The 16336-nt window shown below is 41.1% G+C and overlaps 1 protein-coding gene across 13 annotated transcripts in view; it reads left to right on the top strand.

Annotated features, from left to right (window-relative positions):
* Positions 1–16336, top strand: part of LOC101797743 (kinesin-like protein KIF2A) — a 171616-nt gene that overhangs the window by 119721 nt on the left and 35559 nt on the right. For 9 of the 13 annotated variants that reach the window (XR_011805633.1, XR_011805634.1, XM_072030608.1 and 6 more), the window contains 5 exons: positions 724–791; positions 7459–7572; positions 8475–8625; positions 10212–10313; positions 15674–15809. Coding sequence is in view for 11 of the 13 variants with exons in the window: in XM_072030608.1 (XP_071886709.1) it covers positions 724–791; positions 7459–7572; positions 8475–8625; positions 10212–10313; positions 15674–15809 (571 nt within the window). In the remaining 2 variants the exon portion in view is untranslated. The remainder of the gene's footprint in view (positions 1–723; positions 792–7458; positions 7573–8474; positions 8626–10211; positions 10314–15673; positions 15810–16336) is intronic. The other 4 variants (XM_072030604.1, XM_072030605.1, XM_072030607.1 and 1 more) reach the window with 1 other exon arrangement.

Raw genomic sequence — 16336 nt, 5'->3', positions numbered from 1 at the left:
TGATCACTGTTTTTATTTTTGCTGAGTGCTGAAAAGAAGGTGAGATCTTCAGGGTATTTTATTTAACTGGAAAAAGAAAGACTTACAGATCCCAGATATGTCTGATAATAAGTTATCTATCAAGTGTTATTTACAGATAATTTCTAGTTCAGAAAAAGAAAACATCTTTATTTAGGAAAATACCTAAACACATGCTTATCTTTAATTGCTTATCTTTAATATCATTAAGTACAGTTTTGGACTATAGCCAACAAACAGATCTCTTAATCAGTATGCAGTCTGCTTGAATGGAGAACAGCTTTTGAAGATGCATATATAAAAATAATATCTGGTAATCATATGCAGGATGCATTAGACTTATTTTCTACTGAGTTGCATATTTCCTGTTTGAGGAGCCTTATTTTTTCAATTAGAGTTTTGCATTTACATATTATGCTACCAAGCTGTCAGATGTCGGAAATTGACTGAAATTTCCATGAATTCTTAATGTGTCAGGTATGGTTAAAAAAAAAAAAAAAAAGAAAAAAAGGTTTGACTTGACATCTGTTCTTGAGGTGTCATTGTATTGGGACAGCTGAACAGAGTAGATGTTTTTTATAGATCTCAAATGAAACGGGATTAAAAAACAAAAACAACACACAACAAAAAACCCTTTATTTAACTTCATCTACCCCCTTTTATCTGTACAAAACAAATTATTAATGCATGGCTTGTTTTCTGCAGATTGCTACAATTTCTCCAGGGATGGCATCATGTGAAAACACTCTAAATACATTGAGATATGCAAATAGGTATGGAAAATGTTATTGCTTGTAGCTATCCTGGCTGTTGATCACTGGAGTTTAGAATACTGTTGTTCCATGATGTGTAATTGTTTCGGCCATTTATTTAGTCATTTTTTACAACCATTACAGTAGAATCAGTAGAAACTGCATTTAAGCCATTATCATAGAATCATGATAGAATGACTTGGGTTGGAAGGGACCTCAAAGATCATCTAGTTCCAACCCCCCCGCCATAGGCAGGGACATTACCCACTAGATCAGGTTGCTCAGGGCTTCATTGAACCTGATCTCGAACACCTCCAGGGATGGGGCATCCCGCAACCTCTCTGGGCAACCTGTTCCAGTGTCTCACCACCCTCTGAGTGAAAAATTTCTTTCTAACCTCTAATCTAAATCTCCCCCCTCTTTTAGTTTAAAACCATTCCCCTTTGCCCTGTCATTATCTGACTGAGCAAAGAGTCACTCTGCATCTTTTTTATAAGTCCCCTTTAAGTACTGAAAGGCTGTAATGAGGTCGCCCCAGAGCCTTCATTTCTGTAGGCTGAACAACCCCAGCTCTCTCAGCCTTTCATCGTAGGAGAGGCGCTCCAGCCCTCTGATCATCTTTGTTGCCCTCCTCTGGACCCGCTCTAACAGATCCACATCCTTCTTGTGCTGGGGGCTCCAGACCTGGATGCAATACTCCAAGTGGGGCCTCACAAGGGCAGAGTAGAGGGGGACAATCAGCCCCCTTGACCTGCTGGCTACTCCTCTTTTGATGCAGCCCAGGATGCAGTTGGCTTTTTGGGCTGCAAACGTACACTGCTGGCTCATGTCAAGCTTATCATCCATCATAACCCTCAAGTCCTTCTCTGAAGGGCTGGTCTCAATGAGTTCTTTCTCCCAGTCTGTACTCATGTCCGGGATTGCCCTGGCCCAGGTGCAGGACCTTGCACTTGGCCTTATTGAACCTCATTAGGTTCATGTGGGCCGAATTCTCAAGCTTGTCCAGGTCCCTTTGGTGGCATCTCGTCCTTCTATTGTATCAACTGCACCACTCAGCTTAGTGTCATCTGCAAACTTGCTGAGGGTGCACTTGATCCCACTATGTCATTGATAAAGATATTAAACAGTACCTGTCCTAGGAAAGATCCCTGAGGGACAATACTTATCACTGGCCTCCACTTGGATATAGATATCATAGAAATCATAGAAATGCAAGGTTGGAAAGGACCTACAAGTTCATCTAGTCCAACCGTCCTCCTGTCACCAATACTAAACTATTAAATCATCTCTCGTAGCACCTGGCGGTGCTTCTTGAACACCACCAGGGATGGTGACTCCACCACCTCCCTGGACAGGCTGTTCCAGTGCCTGACCACTCTTTGAGAGAAAAGGTTTTTCATGATATCTAACCTAAACCTCCCCTGGTGCAACTTGTGGTCATTTCCTCGAGTCCTAAGTCCTAATAGAGCCATTGACCACCAGTATCTGTGTTTGACCTTCAAGCCAATTCCTTATCCACTGACCAGGATGTCATATGGGTCCATGTCAAAGCCCTTGCAGAAGTCCAGGTAGATGACATCGGTCAGTCTTCCTTTGTCACCTGATGCAGTCACTCAATTGTAGAAAGCCACCAGACTGGTCAGGCAGGATTTGCCCTTGATGAAGCCGTGCTGGCTCTCTCAGATCACCTCTTCTTGCATGTGCCTTGACACTACTTCCAGGAGGATCTTTTCCACAATTTTGCCAGGCACAAAGGTGAGGCTCACCGGAGGTGGTTATAGTCTGCAGTGCAAGGAGTATGGAAGACGCCACTATTAGTTTTGCCCCTGCTCTGGAGGCATCTCCAGATTCCCTAGAGTGCTGGCTGAGATACCTTTCAAAAAACCACAGAATCACAGAACGGGTGGGAGTGAAAGGGACCTCTGAAGATCATCTAGTCCAACCCCCCTGCTGAGCAGGATCACCTAGAGCACGTTGCGCAGGATGGCATCCAGGCAGGTTTTGAATATCTCCAGAGAAGGAGACTCCACAACCTCTCTGGGCAATCTGTTCCAGTGCTCTGTCACCCTCACGGTAAAGAAGTGCCCTTATAATAATAACAATAAAAATAATAATAATAATAATAACTACAATGATCATAATAGTACTACTAATAATAATGTGTACAAACAAGTGATGCACAATGCAATTGCTCACCACCCGCTGACCGATGCCCAGCCTCACCCCGAGCAGTCCGGCCCCCCTCCCCTGGCTAGCCACCCCTATATATTGTTTAGCATGACGTCAGATGGTATGGAATACCCCTTTGGCTAGTTTGGGTCACCTGTCCTGGGTCTGTCCCCTCCCAGCTCTTGCTGCACCCCCAGCCTGCCTGTTGACAGGACAGAGCAAGAAGCTGAGACATCCTTGGCTTGGTGTAAGCACTGCTCTGCAACAATTAAAACATCAGGGTGTTATCAGCACTCTTCTCATCCTAAGCCAAAGCATAGCATTCTACCAGCTACTAGGAAGAAAATTAACTCTGTCCTAACTGAAACCAGGACATAAGTCTAATCAACTTTCAAGTCAAAAGCAGTTATGTTGTCCATAGGTTCATGCCCAGTGCACCCCGACAATAAGCGCACAGAATCGGAATTCACACAAAGGTCTTTTAATTATTTAAAGACATAACTCTGCAGAGTCAGGTGCTTGGCAATCTTTTGCAAAGCAAGCACATCTCTGGCTTGAATCACCATCATTTATACCCAGCAAACTTGTGAAAACTAGCTCTCTGGCTACTTTTGATTGGCTGTACCAGCTCACCTAACTTATCTCTACTGAGTTTGTGCATTACAGAGGACCAGCAGGGGTGGGGCACAAAATCCCACATTAGCATACATTATCATGTTGATAGGTGTGATTTTAATATGTTAATGACCCTTAATGAGCAAATGGTTACCATAGGTCAGTCTGGAATCTTCCTGCAGCTGTTTTCTCCTTCTTGTTTTTTACCTTTCATCCCTTATCTTCTCTGCTTCTGCTAGCTCAAGGCTACCAGTCTCTGTTTCCTCCAAGGTTTCCTTATTTTCTCAGCTAAAGACTACACAAGCTACAAGCCTCCCTTTTTTCTTCAAGGTTGCCTTGCTTTTTCCCAGCTTTGGGAAAAAGTTAGAAAACACAGGTTTTTCCTCTCAGCACTTAAAGCAATGAAAGTCTATCATACACATACACATACTCCCTTAATTAGCTCAAACTCCATTTAAAAACAAATCAAAAAGCAAAAAAACTACACTGACACCTTAGTGAAACCATCCAAATTTCCTTAAAGTTACAATAGAATTTGATTCTTTATACTGATAAATGGATAAAGATCAAAGAGATGAAGGCTAGTCTCAGAGCTGAGTGCATGACTGTATCATAGCAATAATCAAAATGATTTGTTAAGTCCTTCAAATCCAAATTCTCTAGCTCCAAAATCTGACCAGTAATGTCACTAACATTAGTGCTTCACTGAGAGAAATGAAAAAATGCTGACATGGAAAAACACATGTAAGTACATGGACAGTTACATTTTTCCAGGCAATAGGAAACATCTTGGCTTCAATTCTACCCTTAGCACCCATACTTCCTAACACAGGAAGACATTTGAAATGTTACCATGCCCTGCTTATCCATGGAATAACAACTAGTTATAATTCTAGAGGAAACAGGTGCAACTGCTTTTTTCCATCAGTTGGACTCTCAGTTATGCCAAGACTAAATTTTCTCCTTGTGTGTAATATGTTGACATTAACTAAATCACAGAATGGTTGAGGTTGGAAGGGATCTCTAGAGATCATCTGGTCCAACCCCCTGCTCAAGCAAGGTCACCTAGAGCATGTTGCGCAGGATGGCATCCAGGCAGGTTTTGAATATCTCCAGAGAAGGAGACTCCACAACCTCTCTGGGCAATCTGTTCCAGTGCTCTGTCACCCTCACGGTAAAGAAGTGCCCTCTCATATTCAGATGGAACTTCCTGTGTTTAAGTCTGTGCCTGTTGCCTCTTATCCTATCACTGGGCACTACTAAACCGTCTGGCCCCATCCTCTTGACAGCCTCCCCTCAGATATTTATACACATTGATAAGATCCCCTCTTGGTCTTCTCTTCTCCAGGCTAAACAGGCCCAGTTCTCTCAGCCTGTCCCTGAATGACAGGTGCTCCAGTCCTCTAATCATCTTCATAGCCCTCCTCTGGACTCGCTCCAGTAGTTCTATGTCCCTCTTGTTCTGGGGCACCCAGAACTGGACACAATACTCCAGACATGGCCTCACCAGGGCTGAGTAGAGGGGGAGGATCACCTCCCTTGACCTGCTGGCAACACTCTTCTGAATGCAGCCCAGGATACCGTTGGCCTCCTTGGCCACAAGGGCACGTTGCCGACTCATGGTCAGCCTGATGTCCACCAGGACTCCCAGGACTCTCTCTGCAGAGCTGCTCTCCAGTAGGTCACTCCCCAGCCTGTACCAGTGCTTGGGGTTATTCCTCCCTAGGTGCAGTACCCTGCACTTGCCCCTGTTGAACTTCATGAGGTTCCTCTCTGCCCAACTCTCCAGCCTGTCCAGGTCCCTCTGAATGGCAGCACAGCCCTCTTGGGTATCCGCTACTCCTCCGAGCTTTGTGTCATCAACAAACTTGCTGAGGGTGCACTCTGTTCCATCATCCAGGTCACTGATTAATGTTGAACAAGACTGGACCCAGTACTGACCCCTGGGGGACACCGCTAGCTACAGGCCTCCAACTAATTTCTGCATCACTAAGCACAACCCTGTGAGCTCTGCCATCCAGCCAATTATCGATCTAACTCACTGTCCACTCATCTAGGCTGCACTTCCTGAGCTTGCCCATGAGGATGTTACGGGAGACAGTGTCAAAAGCCTTGCTGAAGTCAAGGTAGACCACACCCACTGCTTTTCCCTCATCTACCCAGTTAGTAATCTCATTGAAGGGTAGCAGACTGGTCAAAAATGACTTTCCCTTGCTGAATCCATGCTGACTATAATGTGCTTTTTCATCCCGTTAGCATGCTGTTTCCAGCCTATTTGATGTATATCTGCTAGCTTATTTTTATCAAAATTCTGCAGTTGCTGTGTCCCAGCTTTTGTACTTTCTAACTATAAGCAAATATCTGAGACACCTAAGTAAAATCTGGCTAATCCATCAGTGACTTTATAATATACATAGAGAAATAAGCATCTCCAGAGGCTGAGTCAGCACCTCTGACACCTGTACCACTCTCTGAAAGCGTTAGCCTATCTTCAGCAATTGTAAAAGGAGCCTTTCCCAGATGCAGTTCTGCTTAATTTCACATAGTTGGGGCAATCTTGTGTATGCTGCAGTGAGAGTTGCTACAGTTTTCCAGCAAGACCTGGAGTTCACAAAGCTAGCACCTAGGCCATCAGTAATCCTGCTGTTTTTGTTTGTTTGTTTGTTTGTTTGTTTGTTTTTGTGTGTGTGCGTGTTTTGTTTTGTTCTTCTGGAAAAGGCTACCACCTATTGGTCTGGAATCGGATTTTCTTGCCCAAATGAAAGATAAGGGCAAAATTGTGTCTGCTTCTGTTTGTCTGGGCACTCCTTACTGTCACTAATGGGCAAAAAGGGCTGCTATAAAAGCTTATCACCAGTTCCTCTTGGAATCTGAATTTGCCCCTGAATCAAGGGAATTAGTAGCAAGCCTGTCTGGCTTGGACTGGTCTGTGTAATTTCCTTCCTTGTGAAAATGAGGCATCTAGTCTAGTCCCCTGTATTAATGTAAAGGAGGGAGTTTTGTGTTCATGAAGACATATTGGATCTTCCTGTCCCTTATAGCCTACGCATTGCTGAAATCACTCCAGAAAAAGACACTGCAGAAAAATTAAATACAAAAACAGTTGTGCTGAATCTGTTTCTTCATCTTGGTATCAGTTTTGTATGTTGTTTCAGGGTGTTGTGGTTTAGCCAGGCAAGCAGCAAAGCACTACACAGCTGTTTGCTCACGCCCCCCCCCCCCCCCCCAGTGGGACAGGGGAGATAATTGGGAAGAAAAAAAAGTAAAAGCTGATGAGTTGAAATACAGTTTAATATGAGAGAAAAGGAAGAGAAATAATAATAGTAATAATGATGATAATAAAAATAATAATAGAATGTACAAAGCAAGTGATGCACAATGCAATTGCTCACCACCTGCCAAACAATGCCCAGACAGCAGCCTCTTCCCCTGCCCAGACAGCCCCCCAGGTTTATTGTTCAGCATGGAGTCATAAAGTATGTGATATCCTTTTGGCTACTGTCCTCCATCTCCAAGGCAACTATGCCAAAAGCCCACCAGTACCCTTTTGGGTACTTGAAGTTGAGGTGGTTTTACTCAGGTGGGCAGCCAAGCTCCACCTAAGCCACTGCAGCCATTACTCAGACATTATTTACTGCACTAACTAAATTTTGGAATTACTCTTCTGAAAACATTGCTATTGTATTCTCCTGCAGATTAGTAGTGCTGTTTTTTTCCAGGTCTGTTAGTGACCTTTATTTGCAGAAAGTTTAAGTAAGTTGATGCTTTTATTTGTGTTTTAATTTAAACATAATTTATTAGGTTTTTAAACTATAAAAGAAGAATACTTAAGAAAGAGTTGTCATTTTAACTGTGTTTATGAGGTCATTTTTTCTTAATTTGATGCTGTATTTTGCTACTGCAGAGTAAAGGAATTTGGAATTAGTCCTTCGGACATTCCCTTCTCACAGGGTAGTGGCAGTCGCTCTGATCTCTCTCCTTCCTATGAGTATGATGATGTTTCTCCTTCAGTCACCAGGTCTACTTTATTCTATACATTAAATCTTTATTTTGAAGTTTTTATTTTAGCTATGTATTTTTTAATCTGTACTTTGAAGTTTTTATTTTAGCTATGTATTTTTACAGACCAACCTTTCACATTATTCCCCTTGCCTTGAATCATGCACTTTTTAAAAAAAAAAAATTTTGTTTGGCAGGTGATGGTTCTGCATGATCTTCAGTCATCTTCCCAGTACTTTGTTCATCCTCCTTAAACATCTACCCTTTGTATCCAGGCTTGCTATTTTCCTTCATACATTTAAAAAATAAAATAAAATAAAAGAAAATAGAAAAGAAAAGAAAAGAAAAGAAAAGAAAAGAAAAGAAAAGAAAAGAAAAGAAAAGAAAAGAAAAGAAAAGAAAAGAAAAGAAAAGAAAAGAAAAGAAAATGGTGATGTCACCTTTGTATATTTAGTGAACCAAATCTGACAAGTCTGTTTAAGATATTTTTGCCTTTGAAATTATTTTAGTTTAAGGTTATATTCATTATTATTTCTTTAAAACACAATTGGGTGCACAGAAAAAAGAAAGATGGTCAAGTTTTGGGTGTTGAATGAACTTTTCTATCATATATTATTTACTGTTAAGGAGTTCATGTTGAGGAGATTTTTGCCCTCAGCATTTTAATGAGTAGTAAGATTTCATTTTAAAAATTACTTTTGTTAGAAAATGGACTTCGATCCAATTTAGTTGAATCTGAATGGTCCATGGTTTTTACAAGTTGGACTAATGTCTTCTTGGCACATTAAATTTGTGAAGGTAGCATCATCATCCATGTTAAATGAATTAAATTGTATATAAACCCATAGAGCTTTATTTTTGGTGGTAGCTACTTTGCACAGGAAGTTATTAATTTGGAAATGAAATATTTTCTGATTGTAGGGTGAAGGAGCTGACAGTTGATCCTAGTGCTACAGGGGATATCCGTCCCATTATACACCACACTCCCAATCAGATTGATGACTTGGGCACGCAGTGGAGCATGGGGAGCTCTCCTCAGAGAGATGATCTCAAACTGCTATGTGAACAAAATGTGAGTAGTTTACAGCATTATATGTAAAGAGATGACAATAAATACCACGGTAGAAAAAAAAAACAAACAACAGAGCAATGTATATTTATAGCCTGTTAGCAGTATAATTAAGTATATACAACATGCATCTTCACCATCTCACTTTATAGTTCATTCCCATACAGGATTTAAAAAGAAAAAGGTTTCTTGAAGGGTGAGAGGAGTATGTTTTATTTTTCTTTATCTTTCTCACTGATTAGGATTTTAAATGTCTAGAAAGTGTCTGTTCTAGGCACTGATGTTTTTAGGTATGCATATTTTCCAGTATAGCTTCATCTTGCATTAGACAGTTAGAAGTATCCTGGGAAATTTGTATGTTTTATTTAAAACACTTGTGGTTTTGAGCATTATTTTCCATGCATCCAGCACCCATTTCAAGTGAGTTTGCCTTTCTCTGCATTTAGGAATCTGGCTGCCCATCATTCCTCTTACAGACATCCTGATTTTCATGGAGTGAAACTCCAGTGCCCAGTTTGGGGGAGAACCACACCACGTTCCCAAAATGTCTCCTTGGACTGAACGAGTAGGGAGCTGGGGCTGAAAGGCATCTTCCAAAGGACATTTTTCCCTCACTGTTAATTATCAGCAATTGTCCTGGTTCCTTAAATGTTCAATAGGGATTAAAACTTGTGAAAAAGTCAGTGAAAGATAGAAAAGAAAAATCTGTACTATCCTAATGTATTTTTCTCAAGATTCTCTTCCTTCTCAAACACTTCTTCGTGGTCTTTGCTGTATTTCTCTCATTTTAGTAATGGGCTCTAGAACATGCTATGTGATTCCGAGTTTCCCACTGGACAGACAGACATTCTTTCATATCACATTTTTTCATTGTTCATGTGGAATTCAATTAATCTTTACAATGTATATTTTAAAAGATTTCAAAGGCATGGTATAAGGAACCATAATGTCTTGCTAAAAAATGAATTGCAAACTACCTAGTGCTTTCCCCTTTGATTGTTGATTATTGTCTACAGAAGTCCTGTTTGTTCCAGTTTGTAAATCTATGCTGTGCATTCTTCTAATGTATTAATCACTATGTATTTTTTAGATTTTTCACTTTAGGTTTATTTTTTTTTCTAAGTATGACTTTAATTTTGATTTCCTGAAATGCATTGGATGTGTTCTCTTTTCTGAAAATTATCGTCTGTCTTTTGTGGCACGCACAACAAAGGCCCTGACAGAAAACCTAGTTTTCTGTAGGTGTTAAAACCTACTAAAAATTACCATTATTCCCTTGTTACTTTGTCTTCCCACTATTTTAACTTGTTCTTCTAATGTGGAATATTCTGTTTTCCAGTATTCACAAGGATGAGTGGCTGGAAATATTTAATGAATATGAACTAAATTTAACTCTGTTAACATTTTTATTTTTATTGCCCTCTCCCCTCATTTCTGGAGGTTTTTATGTCAGAAGTATAAAATTCTATTTTTGACAAGCTCTGCTTTATGCATATTTCTTTTCATGCTCTGTGATAGGATGGAACATATTCAGTATATTTCCTGTAGCCACAGTTCTTTCCAGACTAACAAGCTTTTATTGTTTTTAGGAAGAAGAAGTTTCTCCACAATTGTTTACTTTTCATGAAGCTGTGTCACAAATGGTAGAAATGGAAGAACAAGTAGTAGAAGACCACAGGGCTGTCTTCCAGGTAAAGGACGGATCTTTGCTTTGTTTTATCCTAATCCAGGAATTCAGATTTTCCCAAGTAAAGCACATATCCCGCATATAATGCAGGATATGATTCTATGATATCATCTGGTCATTCCTCTGCAGTTAGGGTTTTCTAAATTGTTTTATTACACTAACAACATTGTAGCAAACAAATAGGGACAGATGTTTAGATCTCATAACCACTAATCTTCATGCCCAGGATGAAAGAGAAGCATGTTTTTCTATCATCCCAGAAATCTAGTAAAAATGTCTTTTCTTTCTTTCCTTTTTTTTTTTTCTCACAAGCATTTCTAAATAGACTGTTCACTCTAAGAAAAGTTGCTATTTTCTTTTTACTTTCTTTTTACTACTGAGATATTTTCTGTTTTAGTCCTTTTCCAGCATTAGAGACTGTGTTTTTTCTAGTTGCAGGAAGTTCATTCAGATTGGTCTTGAACTTTTCATTTCTATGATTCATTCTATGATTCTATGATTTCATTGTCTAATCTATGCCAGTATTCCTATTTCAAAGCTGGAAATTAATAGTAATGTCTCTATCAGAACCATTTCTGTTGACAGTTTGGTCATCTCCCTCTGAGATCCAGAAGAGACATATTTTTCTAACTGCCTGTTTGCTTCCTTTTTACAGATACATAAAGGTTTTCATTCTAGTCAGGGTCTTTGGAAGGAATACTGCCAGTAGTGCAATGCTGGTCAGTGCCATGGATCCTTTTACATTCACAAAACAAATTGTAATAATAAGTATGAATTACTAGTTTTCAGAAGGAAATGTGAGTTGCTTCTGTTCATAACTTAAGAGTCTTTAGGCAGGCTGTCCGTTTGGCATGTCTACTGCAAGAGAATAGCAGAACATTAAACCTGGAATACACAGATCTCCCAATGTAGGCATCAAACTTAATGGAACATTGATGTGTATTCATGCAATACAGTAAGATACTAAATAAAACATTTTACAACAGATGTAGAGATTTAGTTATGAAACACTAGTCCCGAAGACACAAAAGTGTGAAAGTCTTATGCCATAGCTGTGTCCTAATGCTTGGGACTTCTAGAAAGACAAGTTGCATTAAAGATGTTATTGCCTCTGTGTGTCCATCTGACCTTCCTCTGGCGATTACTGCTGTTCACAGCAGTCACTAGAAGGAAATGTGTTTGAGCCTCAGCTCCCTTAGTTCACAGCATGGCTTGTTAGTTTATGCCATGGGTGGAGGTGGGCTGCACCAATACAAAATCTACAAGCTGTACCAGGCAGAAGTTGTTTTCTGTCAGCTTTCTTCTGGAAGCTGTTGATTCTGGGATATGAAATATCCTATCCTGACAAAAATGCCTAAAATACACCAATGGAATAAAGTGTGCTCTGGACATGTCTGTCTTCCTGTGATTCTTGAATGTATAAGTTTACATTAGATGAGATGAATCCTGTCCCGATGTGAGCTCCATCTGTGCGAAAAAGCATACATGGGGTTTGGATGATGCTTTCGATATTACTTGGGCTACTGAGCACAAAGGGGAAGAGCTAATTTTAGCATTTCAGGCCCAGCATGCCTAGAACTGTCAGCTGCTTTCTCTTTTACAATCAAAGCATTTCTAATGAGATCAGTTCTCCTGATCTTAGCTTTGCATGGTTCTGTAAGCTTTAAGCTTTTGGTTGCATTCTTTGATGCAAGACTATTTTTTTAAATTCCTCTTTTTTGGTAATATTTGGAATGCAAAGGTGCCCAAGAGATGGTTTAACCAACCTTTACAGTACTCTTGTCTATGTGGGGAGTTAGCACATGCAATAGAGAGTTTAAAATAGCTCTTCTTTTTCTCTCAAAACTGGTTTTGAGTATGGACAGAATTATCTTTGCTCCATGACTGCAATAACAACACCGGGATTGTAGTCAGTGGAAACCATCCTGAACTTAAAAATGAAGCCTGACTTTAGAACCACATAATGTTATGTTTGCTGATATGGCTGTTATAATTAAGAAACTATGTAGAAAACACACAACTTTGCTGAATTGGGAATAAGGATTCATTTTAGGATTGAAATCTGTTATAATGAGGTGACTAGACAGTATAGAAATGTGGTCATCTTGAGAAAAGGAGTAATTCAGCTCTTTGTCATGAAACTAATACCTTTGCTAATGTATTTCATAGAATCATAGAATGGTTTAGGTTTGTGGTAGTTTTACCCTACTGGGCAGCCAAACTCCACCGCAACTGCTCTCTTGCTCCTCCTCCTCAGAAGAGGGGGGGTGGGAGAAGAAAGTATGCTGGAAAGAAAAAAAAAAGGCTCACAGGTTAAGATAATGATAATTTAATTAAAGGGAAAAGGAAGAGGAAAAAAACAAAAAACAAACAAAAAAAAACAAAACAAAACAAAAAAAAAACAAGCAAAGGCTGTATGGAAGCACAGAGGGAAGGAAAAATGTATTTTCTACTTCCATTGAATGAGTGATATTCGGCTACATCCCGCTACATCCCGGGAAGCAGGGCCTCAACATGCGTAGCAGTTGTCTGGGAGCAATTGCTCTGCTCAGCAATAGAAAAAACATTGGTGTGATACCAGTGCTGTTCTAGCTACAAGTGCAGAGCACAACACTGTATGGGTCACTACAGGAACAGTTAACTCCATCCCAGCCAGACCCAGCACAACCTCCGCCCCTTATTCCATAACATTTGTGTTACACTCAGGTTCCACATACTTTAGTATATTGGTATCACCAATATACTAAACCACTTATCACCACTGTTCCCTGTCCTTTAACAGATATATATAGGCACTTCTTTCCATTCTGTAGGCCTCTCTCAAAATGTCAATAAGAACTGTTGATGATTTAGGCTTCATCTGCCAAAGTGATCACACAGGACAGTCAGAATAGGATTTCTGGATGCCAATGCCAGCTTAGCTCAAGTCGTTGCTGTACTTACCCAGTTCCTTGCGAAGCTGACCTGTTGTTGGTTCTGCAGTGTCTTCCTACAACACAGGGAAAGGAGGAGGTACCATTCCTGATATCATCCACAAACTGGCTTCCAGAGGAGGAAAAAGAGAGAGTGTACTTGTTAATATTCTCCAAGAGATAGTTCTCAAAAGACACAGATGACAGTAATGCAGGGCCCAAATACCAGATTAGGCTCAAGGCCAGTGCTTTACAGAACAGCAAACTGAAAAAAAAAAAAAAAAAACAAAAAAAAAACAGACACAGGCTTTAACAAACTCTCCAATCTGCTACAGAGTAAAAGGGAGAACATGGCAGATCACATAAAACAGTATGACATAGAAAAATATTAACAGCAATCCAGACAGCATTGTGACTACCAACTGTAAACTAAATTCTAATTGCAAGTTCCCTCTAAAGCACTCTGATCACATTTATTGTTATCTCAACCCTTCAAATCCAATGTTGGGCACCACAAATGACTGTGGTGGTTTTACTCAGATGGGCAGCTGAGCTCTATCACAACTGCTCTCTCACTCCCCCTTCTCAAAGGGAAAGGGGAAGAAAATACAATGGAAAGGGCTCAAGGGTTGAGATAAGGACAGGGAGATCACTCAACAATTACTGTCATGGGTAAAACAGACTCAGAGTAGGGAAATTATTATAATTTATTACCTATTACTAACAAGCTAGGGCAATGAGAAACTCCAAAAACCTCAAAACACCTTGCCCCCACCTCCACCCTCTTCTACCTCCTCCTTCCTAGTGACACAGGAACAGGGAATGGGGGTTGCAGTTAGTCTGTAATGCTTTGTCTCCACTGCTCCTTCATGGTCACTCTCTTCCCCTTCTCCAAGGTGGAGCCCCTCCCACAGAATACAGTCTCTGCCGAACTGATCCTACATGGGCTTTCCATAGGCAACGGCTCTTCAAGAATTGCTCCAATAAGGGTCTATACTACGGGGTCTATCCGTCAGGAGCAATGGGTCCCCATGGGTGGCAGCTCCTGCCAGATCACCTGTTCCTGCATGGGCTCCTCTCCACAGGTCAAGTCCGAAGTCTGTTCAGGCAGGGGTTCTCCACAGGCCGCGGCCTTCTTCAAGTCAGATCCACCTGTTCCACCATGGGCTCCTCCAAAGGCTGCATGGTGGAGATCTACTCCTCTGTGGTACACCATGGGCTGCAGGGGGACAACCTGCTCCACCATGGTCCTCTCCACAGACCGCAGGGGACTTCTGCTCCAGCACCTGGAGCACCTCTCCCCCTCCTTCTTCACGGACCTTGGTGTCTGCAGGGCTGTTTCTCACTCCTCTCTCTCCCAGCTGCTTTTGTGCAGCAGTTATTTTCCCCTTTCTTAAATACGTGCTCACAGACACAACCACCACTGCTTATGGATTTGACTCCGGCTAGTGGTAGATCCCTTTAGAGCAGGCTGAAACTGGTCCTTATCTAACATGGGGCAGCTTCTGGACTCTTCTAACAGAGGTCACCCCAGCAGCCCCTCTGTTACCAAAACCTTGCCATATAAACACAATACACCTACCTTTTATTGTTGAGTGTGATATCATATGGTATAGAATATCCCTTTGTGTGGGAGTGTGGCCCCCACATGGTTTGTGATAACATTGGACTCTGAACTATGAGGCCATCAAGGAATGTAAAGAGTTTAGAGGGAACAAAGAAGGGTGATTGAGGAGACACCTTGCTGTCTCTGGTTGCTTGTTCTCCAGCCATTAAGGCATGGAAGTTGCTGGGTGTTTGCGGTTGCCGGGCAAAGTTGTTGACCAATGAATAGTTAGTGGAAAAGGAGTGCTGTGGGGCTAATGGTATAAGAGCAGAGCCTGTCCTCAATATGATAATATGATGTCCTCCATAGGATAATGAAGTTATGTCATCAATAAAGCAGTTACTGATCCTGAAAGAACCCTGGTGTCCGTGTGGTCCTTACACCACACCTTTGGTTGGTTTAGGTCAACTGCCCACCCCCAGCCTGCTGGCTTTTGGAGGGGGAGGGGCGGGGATTGGAGGGAGTCCTGATGCTGTGCCAGTATTGCTAAGCAATAGACACAACACTGGAGTGATACCAGTGGTGTTCTAGCTAGGAGTGCAGAGCACAGCACTGCATGGGATGCTGCAGGGAAAGTTAACTCCATCAGTCCCAGTCCCAGTCCCAGTACAGGGTTTGAAGGGATCTCAAAGATCTTATAATTCCAACCCCCCTGCCAAGGCCAGGGGCACCATCCACTAAACCGGGTTGCCCAAAACCCCATCCAACCTGGCCTTAAACACTTCCAGGGCTGAGGCATCCACAACTTCTCTGGGCAACCTGTTCCAGTGCCTCACCACCATCAAAGAATTTATTCTTATTTACTTGTTTTTGTTTTTTGTTTGTTTGTTTCTAATTTTTATCTAGGAATCTATTAGATGGCTGGAAGATGAAAAAGCCCTTCTTGAGATGACAGAAGAAGTGGACTATGATGTGGATTCTTATGCTACACAACTTGAAGCAATTCTAGAGCAGAAAATTGATATTCTGATCGAACTTAGAGGTAGATTGCTTTTAATTAATTTTGTGTGCATTATTAGCAGTTTGTAGAGCGTGCTTATATTTTGGGATTTTTTTTCCTCTTATGCTGTCCTTTAATGCCCTGTTGAAGTAATACTTATTCTTCTGCCAAGAGCAAGTTCACATCTGTATTCCGTTCATCCCAGTTTAAAAGACTCCAGGAAGTAGGAACTTGTTCCTGCATCTTTCTTTTTCTTTTCCTTTGTTCCAAAATGATAAAGGGAGGGAAAATAAAAGCCAAAAGAACTGTACAGGAAAAAAAATAAGGTAATGCAATGAGGAAAAATTAGTTGCAACTCCCACCTCCTGCTCTGTTGCACTCTGTGGTGTAGCAGGGAGCCTGCTGTCATTTTTTTTTTTAATTTGTGCTTAAGAGTTGCATCAAGCTCTGAGTAGCTTGTTTGTTAGTGTACTTTTTTCTTCAGCAGCCTTTCTGTCTGAATTTTACCAGCCTCTCTTTGTTGAAAAAAAAAAATGCAGTTAATTAGTGCCTGTTCCACTTGTCATCTA

This window comes from Anas platyrhynchos, chromosome W (assembly GCF_047663525.1).
Source record: "Anas platyrhynchos isolate ZD024472 breed Pekin duck chromosome W, IASCAAS_PekinDuck_T2T, whole genome shotgun sequence".
Taxonomy (NCBI): domain Eukaryota; kingdom Metazoa; phylum Chordata; class Aves; order Anseriformes; family Anatidae; genus Anas; species Anas platyrhynchos.
The sequence above is the reverse complement of the archived record's forward strand: the minus strand, read 5'-3'. Positions and strand labels throughout refer to the sequence as shown.